This window comes from Myxine glutinosa, chromosome 6 (genome assembly GCF_964187855.1).
Source record: "Myxine glutinosa chromosome 6, kmMyxGlut1.1, whole genome shotgun sequence".
Taxonomy (NCBI): Eukaryota; Metazoa; Chordata; class Myxini; order Myxiniformes; family Myxinidae; genus Myxine; species Myxine glutinosa.
In genome coordinates, this window is record NC_136266.1 from 61,364,748 (window position 1) to 61,382,438 (window position 17,691).

The 17,691-nt window shown below is 45.3% G+C and overlaps 1 protein-coding gene across 3 annotated transcripts in view; it reads left to right on the forward strand.

The window, feature by feature from the left end:
* The window catches only part of LOC137429854 (UDP-GlcNAc:betaGal beta-1,3-N-acetylglucosaminyltransferase 7-like), a 43,326-nt gene that overhangs the window by 17,453 nt on the left and 8,182 nt on the right, over window positions 1–17,691 (forward strand). For all 3 annotated transcript variants that reach the window (XM_068120163.2, XM_078779921.1, XM_068120162.2), the window contains exon 2: window positions 1,602–1,674. In XM_068120163.2, coding sequence (XP_067976264.2) covers window positions 1,637–1,674 — 38 coding nt within the window. In that variant the 5' untranslated portion in view covers window positions 1,602–1,636. The remainder of the gene's footprint in view (window positions 1–1,601; window positions 1,675–17,691) is intronic.

A 17,691-nucleotide genomic window follows, 5' to 3' on the forward strand; every position in this document is an offset into this window, starting at 1 on the left:
GGAGGGTCGACGTGGTCTGTCATCCTTCCGAGGTCAGCAAAATGAGTACCAGCTTACTGGTGGGGGGCATTGCATCAGCGGCCCAGCCGTGCCCCCCCAGGAAATCATGCAGCCGAGCAGCCATAGGCCGCATACAAATAAATAAATAAACCCAGTCTGTAAAACACCGGCCTGACGGTCTAGAGCTGGGCCAAGATTGAAACCCAGGCTAGAAAAGCAAAAGCAGCGCAAGAAGGTGCTGCCGCCGAACAGACAGACACAGGTTTCAACTTGTATAATAGATTTGTTAATACTTTATTTATTTACTTTTCGACACATACCGTGAGCTAAAAAGGCTGCTGCTGTGGTTTTGCTTTGTTTATGAGCTTGTTGCGGTTCTATTTTAGGATCTGCAGTAAATACATTTCTTTATAAAAGTTACAAGAGAAATGGACTGAGAAATGGTTGGGGGGGGGGGGGGGGAGGCAGGGGATATAGCAGCCCTGTAGCCTGCGCTGGCTATCGACGCCCCTGGCTGGGTCGAGATTAGAACCCAGGCTATAGACAGCTTAGAGCCAAGTATGCGTACATATAGGCCATCCGTACCTGGTGGTAAATATAGTACTGTGAAACGAAAATCCGATTCTAATTGAAATGGTTCGGCAGGAAATCCATTTGCTGACATATAAATGCTCATGTGTGGGTCCGATGGCACACTTCACGTGCACTTGCTCTCCAAATTCTCTGCCCATGGCGTTCAAGGTCATCTCCACACCTGGCTTACACACTTCCTCAAGTCTAATAACCAATTACTTCAACCTTCAACTTCACAACTTCAATCCTCTGACCTTACCTCCCCTCTTTAGCTGCCCTTAACTATCTCTGCCGCCCCTTCCTTTCCAGGATAACCAAACCTTCCAGCTCAGCCCTTGCCAACACACTGCTTTGGCAGCACGGACGCTCTGTAAAGAATACCGTAAATTGATGATTACGCTCTTGTAAAGAATGAAGTCTTCAAGACAAATTTTAACAAGATTATTGCAAAAATCTTTATTATAAAAGGATCCGTGTCTGTTTGTCTGTTTGTCTGTTTGTCATGTTATAACTTGAGAACGGATTAACGGATTTCAATAAATCCAACTACGGTGGATTCGAGTAACTCCCGGGAATGTTTGTGATCCAAAACAAATTGGAATTCTTTTGTTTTATGGGTACGTGGACACGCGTGTCAAAACGGCCAATGTCAACACCCTTGACCTACTTGACCAAATGCCAACACCCAAAGTTGGTTATCCCTGCATGGAGACCGGATCTCCCAGGAAACCCTTTTTTTTTTCTTCCCCCATACTTTAGCCATCGCAGCAAAGATTGGTATTCCCGTCAGCGAAGCGACGGGTCTTATATTCTAGTAGATATTTAAAAAATGGACATACTGTATGTTATTTGAAAGCCTTATTATTATTATTTTAAAAATAGATTCTTATTTTTTAATCTAAAGTTGCCTCAAAAATGGTTTGCATTAATGAGTCTATTATGAGTATTACTGCAAGTCCAGGTTATTTGATACTTACAACTATTATTTTACCCACATTGATTTGTATGAAATCCTCTTTGTTTTCTAGTTTGTTTATCCAAAAGGATATCAGCGTTGGGAGACATGGAAATCTCACCTCGGAGGCTCGTTTTCTTAATCAGGTAATGGTCCATGTGCTCAGAAAGATGGATTATTCCAATGTAAACGGGGACATGTTCGGTTAAACTTGTCCTGTTTTTATTTGCACCAAGGAAGGCAGTGTTGTTACCGATAAAGGCTCGTATAGGCCTGACATTGTGAATTGTATGCACCTTCCTGTCGGGCAACGTCCGGCAGAGATGGGAGGTAAGTGAGGGCAGGACTCGAAAGTGCTTTGAGCATGGACCACCGATCTCTACAACCACTGGATAACGCATCGCCCACTGAACGTAACGCACACAACCGACGCTGCCGCACACACAGGTCGGCCATCTTAACCACTCGCATCGTATGCGGACGCGTCAGGAGTCAGGGAGTGAACAACACGTAATTTGTATGCAATTCCCAACTAAGCTCGCTACTTTCCTTCAGATCTGGACTTTATATCAAATCCCTTATACTACAGTTTCAAATTGTATTCTCGTAATAGAGGCCTACATCAACATCAACTTGTTTAATCATCAAAAAAATGTCCCCCACTACACCAAGTCCCAATCATTTGCTTCCTTCTTCAAAACAAAACAATGCTATTAATGTTGCAGCATTTTGCAGCCGAGATCAGTAATGGCATCCACTAACAGTTCTTATTGAATGGTAATTTGTTTTCTTTGCTGAATAAAAGTAATTAAAAAAAGGTAATTACTTTCTAGTGATTTATTTCCATTCTTATTTCTTGTCAGAAGTAAACTCTTTTTTTTTCTTTTTTTTAAACTCTTTTTAAACTTTTAAAAACTTTTAAAAAACTTTTTAAAGAGTAAACTCTTTTCAGTAGTAAATGGGGGGGGGGGGGGGGCATTAAGGAATCTTAAAAATCATTTAAGGAATACATGTACTGTTATGGCAATAAACGGCAATATGTAAGGCAAAAAGTACAGTTGTGGCAATAAACGGCAATATGTAAGGCAAAAAGTACAGTTGTGGCAATAAACGGCAATATGTAAGGCAAAAAGTACAGTTGTGGCAATAAAAGGCAATTTGTAAGGCAAAAAGTACAGTTGTGGCAATAAACGGCAATATGTAAGGCAAAAAGTACAGTTGTGGCAATAAAAGGCAATTTGTAAGGCAAAAAGTACAGTTGTGGCAATAAACGGCAATATGTAAGCAAAAAGTACAGTTGTGGCAATAAAAGGCAATTTGTAAGGCAAAAAGTACAGTTGTGGCAATAAACGGCAATATGTAAGGCAAAAAGTACAGTTGTGGCAATAAAAGGCAATTTGTAAGGCAAAAAGTACAGTTGTGGCAATAAACGGCAATATGTAAGGCAAAAAGTACAGTTGTGGCAATAAAAGGCAATTTGTAAGGCAAAAAGTACAGTTGTGGCAATAAACGGCAATATGTAAGGCAAAAAGTACAGTTGTGGCAATAAAAGGCAATATGTAAGGCAAAAAGTACAGTTGTGGCAATAAACGGCAATATGTAAGGTGTTACATATTTATGTGAATGTATGTGAATTACCATGCAGGTGTTTGCTTCCGTGTGTAGTATATTAAGTTGTTGTGTAGTTGTTGTGGTTGGAGGGTCAGGAGCCCTTCTAAAAGAGTGGCAGGAAACGGAAGTGGCCGGAAGCGGAAGTGACGTGGGCGGGGAGGAAAAAAGACACGAGGAGAGAAAAGGACGGTGCTTCTTTTTCCTCGCCCCGCGACGACGAGAAGGTGGAATCGACCTTACGCTGCGCGGAAAACGCGCCGTTGCGAAACGTCTGGCGAGAGGAGTTACCTGGGCGGTAAATACCTTTGGACACGTCCAGTCACTGTGAGTTCGTGCACGAAACCAAGCGTCCGGGACAGTTTGCCCCGTCTACAAAGACGCGTACGGGTCCGCACGTTGGGCCTCGCTCGCGTCGGAAGCCGCGCTGGGTTTTGCCCCGTCTACAAAGACGCGTACGGGTCCGCACGTTGGGCCTCGCGCACGTTGGACGCCGCGCTGGGTTTGCCCCGTGGCTTGGCAAGGAGGTGCGCTGCAGCCGCGGCCCCAGTCCGAGACGGCACGTTTAGAGCACGTCCGCCCGGGGCTCGTTCAACCGCCCGTGTGCGGAGAGGAGAGACATTGACCACGGAGGGAGTCAGGAGTGGGGCTCACGTGAGGAATGTATAAGATTAAGATGGCCATCTTAGAGTTTGTGTAGATGAGTTCACATGGTTGTAATATTGATTGTGCATTGTTGATGGTTGTTGATTGCTCAGTGAATATATTATTGATTATTCCGGATCCTTGGTGTGGGGTTTCTTCTTGACCGGAATTCATATTGATTGCGTTACGAAAGCGTATAAACCATATATCTTTCTGGCGGGGTCCCTCCCACGGTCCGGGGGTCACCAAGACCAGGTAGTTACCGGGAGGACCACGTAACAGAATTGGGGGCTCGTCCGGGATCTAAAAGTGTATAAAATAATAAAATAATAATATTTTTGGTAATTAAAATTTATTAATTAATTATTAATTGGTAATATTTTTTTTGAGAAATTGGGGAAAGTCTGGGGGTGAAGGTTAACAGGTGTTAACGATAGGCACCATGGCGTTTGTGGCACAGAACTTTGGGGTAACCCCGAGTGAGGCACAGTTCCGAGCGTTGCTAAAGTCGGATCTCTTGAAATTGGCCAAACATTTTAACTTGGAGGTCCGAACTAATTTGAGGAAGGCAGAGTTGCAGGCCACGGTGATACAATCTATGGTGGGATTAGGAACATGGGACGAGTTAGCCTGGGAGTGGCTACCCGAAGAACCAGAAGACGTGGAGCTCCGGAAACTGGAGTTGCAATTACGGAGCCAAGAACGGATCAAAGAAGAAGAAAGGAAAGCAGAAGAGAGAAGAGAAGAGAAGCAAGCAGAGGAAAGGAGAGTGGAACGAGAACTCCAGGAAAGGTTAAAAGAAGAAGAAAGGAAAGCAGAAAAGGAAAGAGCAGAAGAAGAAAGGAAAGCAGAAAAGGAAAGAGCAGAAGAAGAAAGGAAAGCAGAGGAGAGGAGAGAAGAGAAACAAGCAGAGGAAAGGAGAGTGGAACGAGAACTCCAGGAAAGGTTAGCAGAAGAAGAAAGGAAAGCAGAAAAGGAAAGAGCAGAAGAAGAAAGGAAAGCAGAAAAGGAAAGAGCAGAAGAAGAAAGGAAAGCAGAAAAGGAAAGAGCAGAAGAAGAAAGGAAAGCAGAGGAGAGGAGAGAAGAGAAACAAGCAGAGGAAAGGAGAGTGGAAAGAGAACTCCAGGAAAGAAGAGAAAAGGAACAAGCAGAGGAAAGGAGAGCTGCAAGGGACCTCGAAGCAGAGGAGAGAAAAGCGGAAAGGGAATTAAAGGAACGTGACATGCAGCTTCAGCAAGAAATCAAATTCAAGGAGCTGGAGTTAATGAGAGAACGGGGAGAGGCACCACCCTTGCTGACGGGGTCGACACCTAACCAGAAAACCTGGGATGTGGGCAGACATGTGAGGCTGGTTCCACCGTTCAGTGAAAAAGAAGTCGCGAAATTTTTTCCACACTTTGAGAAAGTGGCTCGACAATTAAACTGGCCGGAGGAGGCATGGACCATACTCGTGCAAAGTGTGCTGGTGGGGAAAGCTCAGGAAATTTATTCGGCGCTACCAATGGACCAATGTGCAGATTATGAGGTACTGAAGAAGCACATCCTCAAGGCCTATGAGTTGGTTCCGGAAGCTTACAGGCAAAAATTCAGGAATGCCAGGAAGAGGGAGAGTGAGACCCATGTGGAGTTTGCCAGAGTGAAAGAAAACATGTTTGATCGGTGGTGTGAGTCAAAAGGAGTCGGGAAAGACTTCGAGACATTGCGGGACTTGATCCTGGTGGAGGAATTCCAGCAGTGTGTCCACGAGGACATCAAAGTGTACCTGCAGGAAAAGAAGGTACCAAAGTTGTGGGACGCAGCCACCATGGCAGATGATTATGCCTTAACCCACCGAATAGGGGTCCACGAACCTAACTCCTCGCCTAGATCTCCGCAGGGGAGGTGGGGAACAGCAGGTGCGGAGAACGACCATACATGGCGGCGGCCTCGAGATGATTATGGGGACAACTATGATACCCCACCGGTTCGAAATCAGAGGGATGCGGGCCCAAGACAAACTTATAGTTCGGGGGGCCCGAGGCAGACCCCGAGTTTTTCCTCCGGGCCTACTTGCGCGTTTTGCAAAAAACCTGGACACTTGATGTCCAGTTGTTACCTCATGAAAAGGGACAACCCAGAGCGGAGTCCGACTATTACAACTCCGAATGCGATGGCTAGCGTAAGAAATCGCCATCAAGAGGGTTACCAACCATTTGTTTCCGAGGGGTTTGTGTCACTGGATGGAGCCTCGACTAACCGGAGACCGGTTAGGATATTGAGAGACACAGGGGCCCATCAATCTTTAATGCTTGAAGGCATTTTGCCATGGTCCGAGGAGACGGCAACGGGGGATAGTGTTCGTTTACAGGGGATCGGGGGCGGTGTTAGTGCTCCCCTTCAGGTCATCCAGTTGGAGTCCGATTTGGTGTCAGGACCGGTCACCGTCGGTTTACAAGCCACGTTTCCTGTAGAGGGTGTATCTGTGGTTCTCGGGAATGATTTGGCCGGGGGTCAAGTTTATGGTAACCTGAGGGTTGAGAAAGAGCCCAGCAGGGAAAATAACACCACCCCAGCTCGGGATGGTGACAAAAGTGCCAAGTTATTTGTAGGGGGACTGAACTTCAAAACAGAGGAAGAAGTTCTGACCTCTGTCTTCAACAGATATGGGCCGCTGGTGGAAGTGCGGTTGGTAAGAGACTGGGAAACGCAACAGTCAAGAGGGTTCGGCTTTGTCACGTTTGCCAGCACAAAAGACGCCAGAGAGGCAGAGAAGAATTGGAATGGCAAGGATTTGGAGGGTCGGACCATAACAGTAGGGAAGGCATTTCGTAGGCGTCGAGAGGTCTACAGGAGAGGACAACTGGGCGGTAGTTTTGGTGGTGGCCGCAGTCAATATTATTATGGAGGCTCCCTGAGTTACGGCCGCTCCCGAAGGAAGAATTGGCAAAGTAGTGGCCGAGAAGAAGACCGGTATTCAGGGGACTACAGGGACCAGTGGTCCCACCCTAATTATTAGGGACGTTCTGAGAAGTTGAAGCACTGAAGGCGGCGGAGCCGCCGAGCCAAGATTCCTACACGAATTAACCGTGAACGCCGTTCCTAAAGGCGCCCATGTAGAGAACTTTCCTGCACGGACTAACCGTGAACTCCACGTTCCTCAAGGCGCCCATGTAGAGAACTTTCCTGCACGGACTAACCGTGAACTCCGCGTTCCTAAAGGCATCCATGTAGTGAATACTCGGCTTGGCCTCCCGGAAAAGTGCTATCGAGTGGCTTAACTGGCTTTATTTTTAAGTGATAACTGTGCCCGGGGGGGAATTGATAATGTGGGGGGGTTGAGTTATCTGGTTTGTTTCTCCAAATTGGCCGGCAAAGAAAGTTTTCGCTGGGTTCAAACTTTCTTTCTTGAAGGGGGGGAGTGTTACATATTTATGTGAATGTATGTGAATTACCATGCAGGTGTTTGCTTCCGTGTGTAGTATATTAAGTTGTTGTGTAGTTGTTGTGGTTGGAGGGTCAGGAGCCCTTCTAAAAGAGTGGCAGGAAACGGAAGTGGCCGGAAGCGGAAGTGACGTGGGCGGGGAGGAAAAAAGACACGAGGAGAGAAAAGGACGGTGCTTCTTTTTCCTCGCCCCGCGACGACGAGAAGGTGGAATCGACCTTACGCTGCGCGGAAAACGCGCCGTTGCGAAACGTCTGGCGAGAGGAGTTACCTGGGCGGTAAATACCTTTGGACACGTCCAGTCACTGTGAGTTCGTGCACGAAACCAAGCGTCCGGGACAGTTTGCCCCGTCTACAAAGACGCGTACGGGTCCGCACGTTGGGCCTCGCTCGCGTCGGAAGCCGCGCTGGGTTTTGCCCCGTCTACAAAGACGCGTACGGGTCCGCACGTTGGGCCTCGCGCACGTTGGACGCCGCGCTGGGTTTGCCCCGTGGCTTGGCAAGGAGGTGCGCTGCAGCCGCGGCCCCAGTCCGAGACGGCACGTTTAGAGCACGTCCGCCCGGGGCTCGTTCAACCGCCCGTGTGCGGAGAGGAGAGACATTGACCACGGAGGGAGTCAGGAGTGGGGCTCACGTGAGGAATGTATAAGATTAAGATGGCCATCTTAGAGTTTGTGTAGATGAGTTCACATGGTTGTAATATTGATTGTGCATTGTTGATGGTTGTTGATTGCTCAGTGAATATATTATTGATTATTCCGGATCCTTGGTGTGGGGTTTCTTCTTGACCGGAATTCATATTGATTGCGTTACGAAAGCGTATAAACCATATATCTTTCTGGCGGGGTCCCTCCCACGGTCCGGGGGTCACCAAGACCAGGTAGTTACCGGGAGGACCACGTAACAAAGGCAAAAAGTACAGTTGTGGCAATAAAAGGCAATTTGTAAGGCAAAAAGTACAGTTGTGGCAATAAACGGCAATATGTAAGGCAAAAAGTACAGTTGTGGCAATAAAAGGCAATTTGTAAGGCAAAAAGTACAGTTGTGGCAATGAAAGGCAATTTGTAAGGCAAAAAGTACAGTTGTGGCAATGAAAGGCAATTTGTAATTGATTGTCCTTTGGCAACGTTGGTATTTAAAGGAGTACATTTGTACTGGTACAATGAGCTATCAACTGAGGCTATTCTCATCACAGCGACTTGCCACAGGGGGACTCAAGTTGCATTTAATATGCCTACATTTGCTGTGGGTCTTTGACTTGCAAGCTTTTGGTTTGCATTGACAAAGTCAATAGATGTAGTGATTTATATAAAATATCTAAAAAGTTATCCTGTACGTCCATCCATGGTAATAGGATGCGGGTAGTTTCCTTGTTCATGAAAGCTGCTAATAGTTCGAACTACTCATGCCTAAATAACATGAGCTTTGACAATATTGTTTGCGTAGTTTGGGTCCTGTTATCTTCTCAGTGAAGCACTTGGCAAGGTGATGCATCCGGATCTTGATGTAACATGCTGCAATGCACTTGATAAGCACAAAAACGTGATTGTGGTCTGGCGGACAGTCGAACATGTGATCGTTCAGCTGTGCAAACAAACATTGAGATCCGACATCATGCAGAACAGCCGTCGATAGGGCAGATGCAATCCCTTCAGACCGAGGTAGAGCACCGTCTGTTGTACGGAGCAGTCTCTGGAGGCATCGCTCAGTAGCTTTGCACACCTTCACCACATCATCAGAAGATTTGATAAGGCCACCCCGATTCTTTCTCTTCAAGAGGCACCCACCAGCATTCATCCGTCCCGATTCAATGCTCCGAGTCCAGACTCTTCATTGACAATGTGACTAGATCTAGAGTCTAGACTCTAGATCTAGTCACATTGTCATTTGTGTAAAACTGTAATCGGATCTAGATCTGATTACAGTTTTACACCGTAATTTTGTGCATTTTTTTTACAGATTTTTATTCTTCACTTACAATTAAGTAATAATTCATACTTAGCTCCACACAAATCTGTGGTTTTGCAAGCTATTTGTTTTAAAGCAGCCTAACTAAAAGTTAGATTGTAATGTAAATCTAAAATATAGAACTTTTTTACACAGCAACTAACAAGGGAATCTACACATGGGTCTGTACAAACATCTAACTCGTTCATGTGTTGCACGCTATTAACTCTAAACAGTCTCATTTACAGTAATGTAGGGTTACCTTATTCGCATGTCGCGGTTAACTTATCCGCATGTGACGGTTACCTTATGTTTGGTCTAATCCACATGCACGGGCTTTTGGTTTGTTGGACGTGACGCATGCGCGGTTGTGGGAGCCACGCCCTCCGAAGAGGGTTTTGGCTTTATAAAAAGCTTTACCACTTCCGTTCGAGTTTAGAGTGTGCTGGTGAATCCTGTTTGAATAAACAAGCTTCGAACCCTACGAAATGGCCTCGTCTTCTCGCCTTCCGCAACTTCTAAACTGGTGACCCCGGCTGCCCCCGAACAGATTCGGGGGCTGCAAACAAACACGGCAGTTTCGATCGAACTGCCGGAGTTGGCAACGACGAGCGGCCATGTGGTTCGCGCACCGCGCTCGGCTCCTCCTCCTCTATGACCGGAGGGGCGAGCCTGCTCCAGGACCCTCCGAAGGGACGCAGTTACGAGATGTGGGTGGCACTGCTGCTCATCTCTTGCGCGCGCACTGACGTTGGCGGCACGGCTGCTTCGTTACCTTCGCGCGCGCGCTGCTGCTCATCTCTTGCGCGCGCACTGACGTTGGCGGCACGGCTGCTTCGTTACCTTCGCACGCATGGCTGCTCGTCACCTTCGCGCAACTACACTCTACAACTACAGCTTGCGTGTAGAAAGCTGCAACTCACGCCACTACTTCTCCGACTCTGCATCCTCGGGAGGCCAGCGAGGAACCTCGGCAGCCTCCCCCGAGGCCTTGACCAGCCCCTCGGTTGGCTCAGCCGCTTTTCGCGTGCACCGAGGCCGAGCACTTCTCGAGCCTTCTCGGCACTGCACCCGCGAACTGCAACCTCAGGAGGCCCGCGAGGAACCTCGGCAGCCTCCCCCGAGGACTTGACCAGCCTCTCCGTCAGCTCAACCCCACGGCTGCATTTTTTCGCGCGTACCGAGGCCGGGCACTGCTCGAGCCTTGTCGGCACTGCCGAGCGCGCCTGCGAACTACGTACACGCCCGTGGAGTGAATTCTGGGGGGGCGCATGTAGGGTTACCTTATTCGCATGTCGCGGTTAACTTATCCGCATTTGACGGTTACCTTATGTTTGGTCTAATCCACGTGCACGGGCTTTTGGTTTGTTGGACGTGACGCACGCGCGGTTGTGGGAGCCACGCCCTCCGAAGAGGGTTTTGACTTTATAAAAAGCTTTACCACTTCCGTTCGAGTTTAGAGTGTGCTGGTGATTCCTGTTTGAATAAACAAGCTTCGAACCCTACGAAATGGCCTCGTCTTCTCGCCTTCCGCAACTTCTAAAGTAACTTTATTATACTTACAGATGAAATGCTGGATTGCAACCCTTGAACTGCCTATTTGTACAGTTGACCGCAGCACATGAAGGCATCTTGAGTCCATTTATAGTAATAACGAATCAAAATTATATATGTATTGGCAGGAGTGTTAACGCGAGCTTTCTTGGAGAATCAATGCGAGTGGTTAAGATGGCGGCCGGTTTGTACGTTTGGCGTCAGATCGATCAGCCAATGTGCTATCCAGTGGTTGTAGAGATCAGTGGCATAGACCGGTAATGCTCCTGAGGGCCTGTTCTGTTAAATCGAGCGATATTGGCCCTCCGAGCCACCATGCTGGAACATGAGCGTTGATTGGTGCCAAGGAAGTTGACACGCTATTGGTGGGAAGCCGCAGTTGGGTGGTCAGGTGGCCAATCGCCGGGTGAGCACGTAGGTCAGCGGGGAGGGATAAAACCGGTTAGTGCAGGTACAGAGAGTGAGTTATTGCTAGTTAATGCAAGTTCCGAAGAGCTATTAAGCGAGTTACAAGAAATACAACTATTGCTAGTGCAACCGGTAGTTCAATTCGATAGTCGTCGGGAACACGTTCTTAATAATGCACAACGAATTCATTTAAACAGAACCGAGAGAAGGGAAAGCAGCAGAAGGGTTGTCTACAAACACAATAAGAGAGTCATTGAGTGACGACCCAATTATTACACAACGTAACAGTTTGACAAAACTGCTAATTAATCACGACAAACTGAATATGGAACATTATAATTCTACAATTGAATCAAATCAATACAACAAAACTCAAGATCAATTCATCGAATATACTAGACATCCCAAACAGGATGATGGTTTACAAGGATTTTAAATGTACATGGCCATCAGAGTTCCTTCATGATGTTTGTCTTCTTTGAGATCACAAACAGACAAGAGCTTGAACCATGCATTCACGAACCTCTAAGATGGCGCCCCCAACCCAGTCAAGCCGACCGCATGGACCCACAATGCATCACTAGTTCATCGGTTCATATGCATTACTTTCCAAGTAAATCAACATAGTTTCATGGAACACAGTGAAAGTGTAAATTGAACAATAACAAATTTAAGCTTTCTAAAACATCATTTGATAAGTCGTTACCTACAATAACATCCGGTTTAATCAAAGGTCATCGCATTCATTTCAGATGCCAAAATAGCCTATAACAATACAAGAAGTGAATCTATGGAATTCACCATGCCACTCTAGTTATTAGAGCAAAGATACACTGTGAGTGACATCACGCCAGTGATGGCAGAGCTTGTGCTCGTAAATCGGAACAGTTACAGAGAACTGACGGAGTCCGTGTGAGCTGCAGATAGAGCTGCTGTGGACAGTGTCGAGGCCTGAGTTTGTGGCAGTTGATCGAGGTGCTTTCTCCACCATTCAAACAATCCTTCACTGCAATATTCGATCAAGTTTTCTCCTGCGGCCACGTCCAGGGAGGTTGGCTACAGTGCCATGGGCCTTAAACTTCCTGATAACATTGCAGACGGGGGACACAGGAACATTAAGGTCTCTGGAGATGGACTTGTAGACTTGAGATTGTCCATGCTTGGCTACAATCTTGTGTCTGACCTCCTCAGACAATTTCTGTGTGGAATAAGCTAAGATTTAGTAATTTTTTTCAGCTTTTTTTGTTTTGTTCCACTGCAAACCAAAGAAATACATTTGTGGATGCCAAAATATTTTTTAATTTCAACAATTTTCTGGAAGAAATGGTGCAATATTTGAAAAAAGTGCAAGGGTGCCAAAATTTTTGGCCACGACTATGTACGTACATACATTTTCACATAGAATTGGGGAATCGATAGCTGGATTATGGTACGAATAGTATGGTCCGTATGCCCATGGGCAGTATGTTAAGTTACTTGTAGCAGGGAAAATGTCAGAGTAAGTCTTATTGTAAAATGTGAACTGAGGAGGCAGTGAGGGTTAACATTAAGACATTGTAGTGTGGGGGTCGGCAACCTGCGGCTCTTTAAGGACTCATGTGCGGCTCCTAACCCTAATTGATCAAACCCCCTTTTTCTCATTTTAAATTTTCAGAAAAATCTTTGACTGTTGTGAAAGGATAAAGTAATACTTCAGTACTTTAAAAAAAATGATAAACAGGAAAATACATCCAATTACGGGTGAATTATGCGAGCCAAACGCACACATTGTGCTCGGCACATAGTTCGCTAAGTAGGAGCGTCGAGAGCCAGCCCAACCTCGGGTCCCCACCAAAAAATACCTTTTGACTTCAAAAATATAGAGGATTTTGTCGGACCACATACTCTACCATTTGGTGAAGCTTCGTGAAGATCAGTTTAGAATTGTGACCTGTAGGCAAGTATAAGTGAGCGGACAGACAAACAAACACACAAACACACACACACAAACAGGAATGATCAACATGTCAATTTTCGGGTCCTCGGGTCCTCACTCGGGTCGGGTTAGAAGTCCTCGAAGCCTTTCTCTCTTTTATAACTTTTTAAGGAACTTTCTTTAATGAAAAACAAAAAACTTTTTAAAAACAAATGGTCACTTTTATTTAGCCGCATGATCGAAAATAAAGGAGATAGCAGGACGTTTGGACCGATTGAGTCAATTCGCACCCTTGACTGTTGAACACTTTCTCCATAAGATTGGCCAAAAAAAAAGATGTTTAATAAAAAAATTTGGACAAAGAGGATCCAAACGCATTTCTTTGTAATGCACATTTCTTGTTAATAACCATTTTCTGGAAAGTTTGAAGCTGTACCATTAACAGCGGTAAATGTTGTTTTGTTTCCAGCAAGAAAGCCGGCAAGTAACGCAAAATCGGCTTCTGGGTTTAAATGTAACGATGAGGAAATGAGGATGAGCCGATGAGGGGTTTCACTGTACTGTTTAAAAAAAAAATACAGAAGCTCGGGCCCCTCGGGCCCCAAGGCAGCGACCCTCCCTGATCCCCCAACCCCTCGACGCCCCTGCGGCTACGTGTTTTTTTTTTCCGGCAATCTTGTCTGCAATAGCGCAGCCTCAACCTTCAGCCTCAGGTTAGAATTCAAATTCCCCTTCAAAAAGCTCGTGAAAGTCTGATCCGTACTGTGTAGGTAAATGAGAATCCCAATAATGAACGACTTTTATGTAAATAACAAAGATGTTATTTTGATAATGTTTGTTGATAACCCACACCACCTCTCCCCTTCAATGTGTGTGTGTGTGTGTGTGTGTGTGTGTGTGTGTGTGTGTGTGTGTGTGTGTGTGTGTGTCGTCACCACATTTGTATCTGCTATCCTGGAGTACAAGGAAACAAAGCGAAACTACACATTGCATCATTAAGCCTTTCTCAAGAGGATAGGGAAAGGCCTATTGCTATTGTAGGATTTGTTTCTGCAATTAACACCCCCAATTTTTAATGGTACAACAGAATTTCGTCGACCTCAAGTAGTCCAGTAAAATTAGGACATTTATGACCAAAGATCTGAAAAATTTAGAGGAGAGATGAAGATTGGTGGATACCTCCCTTGATATCTCCTAAACAGCATGTGGTGGTTGTAGGAACTCATGCAGAACAACTCAATCTGCTGACACAAGTTTCACCACCAGAGAACAGACTTTATCTGTTTAAACCTGGGAGTGGGAAGTACCCTGACAGGGTCTGCAACATCAAAACTGTTCAGAACAGTCGAGGTGATAACTGTACAATCTGTTTTTCGTGCACGCAATGACGACTTTGACGGTTGTGATACGACTTCAGCCCTGTACCGACAAGGTAAGAAGAAGGCCTTCACCTGACTTGATAGGCATCCAGAACTGAAGAAATGTGTGGAGGTCTTCAATGACTCTTCGTCCTCAGTAGAATATGTCTTGTCGGGTGGTGAAGAATTCCTGTTGGCCTTATATAGAGCTGCAAAGACCACGTCATCACTCAAAGACCACGTCATCACTCAAAGACCACGTCATCACTCAACAAGCACAGATACACCTTTTTCACTAAAGCTGCAGCCAAATGCCCAATTCACACAAAACTCCAACTCGCAGTGCTTCCAACAACATTTTCAGCAGCAAAATTACATCCCTTGCATGGGTATCATCAAGTCCTTGCATTGTTGGGACATAACCTACCACCAACTGAGTGGGTTGGGACTTGGTCAATGGACATGATAATGTTGTCAATACAACAACAACAGGCATTTTAAGGCCATTTTCCCTGCTAGAGCGGGGGTTAACCTTGCTAACAATCTTCTCCATTTTAATCCGAACAATCTTCTCCATGACAATCTTCTCCATTTTGCCCTATTTTCTACATCTCCCCTTGTTAACCCCCTTGCCCACATTTCTTCTTCCACCATCTTTAGCCAAGTCTTTGGTTGATAATGATTGATAATAATCATGATAATAATGTCAATGTTGTCAAATTGTCAATGGACACAATATGCAGTTTTGACATGTCAGACGCCTGCTCCTGACGTACTTTTGAATCTAGTTTTGTGCAACTGGAAGTGTGGTTGTGAACTAGGATTGGCTGCAGCATTGCTGAAGCACCACAAGTGTGTAAACAAGACATTGATCCCATTGAACTCACTACCTCACACCATCAGAGACTCCTCCTCACTCACCACATTCAAAACATCACTCAAGACCCACCTGTTCAACCCTGCATTCAACATTTAACCCACAGCATTTAACCCCTGACTATCCTTCTCCTTCTCCTTCCTTTTGCTTTGATTATTTACCTATTGATTTTTGTCTTTTTGCACTTGTTTTTTGTACTCTGTCAAAGCGTCTTTGGGCTTCTTGAAAAGCCCATAATAAATGTATTATTATTATTATTATTATTATTGATGAGGATGATAATGCTGGTGCTCCACAAGATAAGGAGCGTGAACATGTACAATCTCACGACAGCAGTGACGGGGAACAGACATGACTCCTTTGGACATAACTCAAAATTAATATTGTCACACATAACATTGCATTGTTTATTTATTTATGCTTTCCAAATGTATGAAAATGTATGTATGGGAATGTATGAAAATATTTGAAATACTAGGGCATGCCCGTACGTGGGTGCAATGCCCGTACGTGGGTACGTGGGTACGTGGGTGCGAGTACGGTGACAATCCCCCCCCTCTATTTACATGAAATGGTTTGGTTCATGAAATGTTTTGGTCCATTCGCAACGCCAAAGCGAACGGCGAACGGCTTGCGAGTACAGTGACAATCCCCCCCCCCTCTATTTACATGAAATGGTTTGGTCCATTCGCAACGACCACAGAACCCCCCCCCTCTATTTACATGAAATGGTTTGGTCCATTCGCAACGCCAAAGCGAACGGCGAACGGCTAAATCGCCATAGCTCGGTAACTACTTGTCCGATTAATTTCAAACCTTGAAAAGGCACATCCTCGGGTCCCCAGCAATATACCTGGCAAGTTTAAAGTATATCGGACCCGTGGTTGTCGAGAAACAGCGGTCACAGACATACAAACATACAAACATACAAACATACACACAGAGATTACTGGAATTATAGATAGATGCCAGTATTGTTTTTGTTTTGCCTTCAAATGTATGCCCCAAAAACCTATATTTTGATACCAAGATCACCGTTCTATCATATCTAGAAGCAACGATATGTCACATTTAGTTAGAATGGTGGCCATCTTGGATTTGGCCCTCCAGCGGCAATTGCTCACATGAGATTTCTGGTGACTTTTATTATGATGTTTAGGAGATACTTATAATGGTCCCCACCAAATTTCATCTCTCTATTTTTTATGGACCAAAAGTCTTAATTTTACTGGACAATAGGATTACTAAACCATTATTTCGGGGGAATTTTTTTTCCTGCACTCCCAACGCTCCCAATTTCCAAGCTGCATAAATTCCCCAGCTGTATCTCGGAGCCAATTGGGACTTTCCGAATTGGACTTTTTCTGAAGCCGGCTGGGACTGAATTTGCATCAATAATGTGACTATAAAGTATGTAGGGTTGACATTTTTTTGACCTTGACCTCATTTGATGGTCATGACCTAATTATAGACTTTTTTGTATACAAAGTCGAGGCTCGTGTAAGAGCTAACACAGTAAACACAAAAAACAAAAACGGACACATAAATCGTATAATAAAGGGAGCGGGAGACAAGATGGGGCGAGAGAGGGGAAAGGACACACGCACAACAACAGTAGACGTCGGTAGATGTGTGGAAGGGAGAGGACTTGGGTAGGGAGAAGGGTACATGGTATAAAACAAATGGACACAACTAGGAATTTCAGGAATTAAGTCGGAGATTGAAAGAGGTGTATTTGGGGAGCATTAACGGGGGTAGAAAAGATCAAAGTTTTGGATGGGGGAAGATAAGAGATGGTGGTGAACAGCTGTTTTAAAGACCTGGAGGGAAGAGAGGGATTGAAGAGAGCGAGGGAGTTTGTTCCAGAGGCGGGACAAAAGAGGAATGAAAGAGTGAAGGTGAGCAGAGAGTCTTGAACTTGGTAGTTTCACCAGAGGAGGGTTGCTGACAGATCTTGTGCGTCCGGCAGAAATGTTTGGGGGACAGAGCACAGACAGAGCTGGGGGAGCAAGGCCGGAGAGGAGTCGGTAGAAGACGGTGGAGGACAGGACATTTTAACATTTTCACTTTAACTTGACTCGTGTGTCTGATCGGAACAAAATTACCCTTTCTAGATAGCCTCGAGCAAGGCGCCTTTACTCTTAATTTACATAATACCCCTCCGAATAAAAGGTCAAGGTGAAATGGTCTGAAAAAAAACAAAAACGCTTTTTTGTCATCGCTAAATTTTGGGATTGTGGAATCTCAGACTGCTTGGCCTTCCAGGATGTTCTTGCATCATAATGATGTATCCCCACTGTAGTTGTGTGCCTGATATTTGATTGGTATCTTTGACCTACTTTTTTCATATTGTGACCTAATTGACAAAAACACTTTTTTGATCACAACTCGAAGAAATTTTCTCCGATTTTCATGATGTTGAGTTTTATG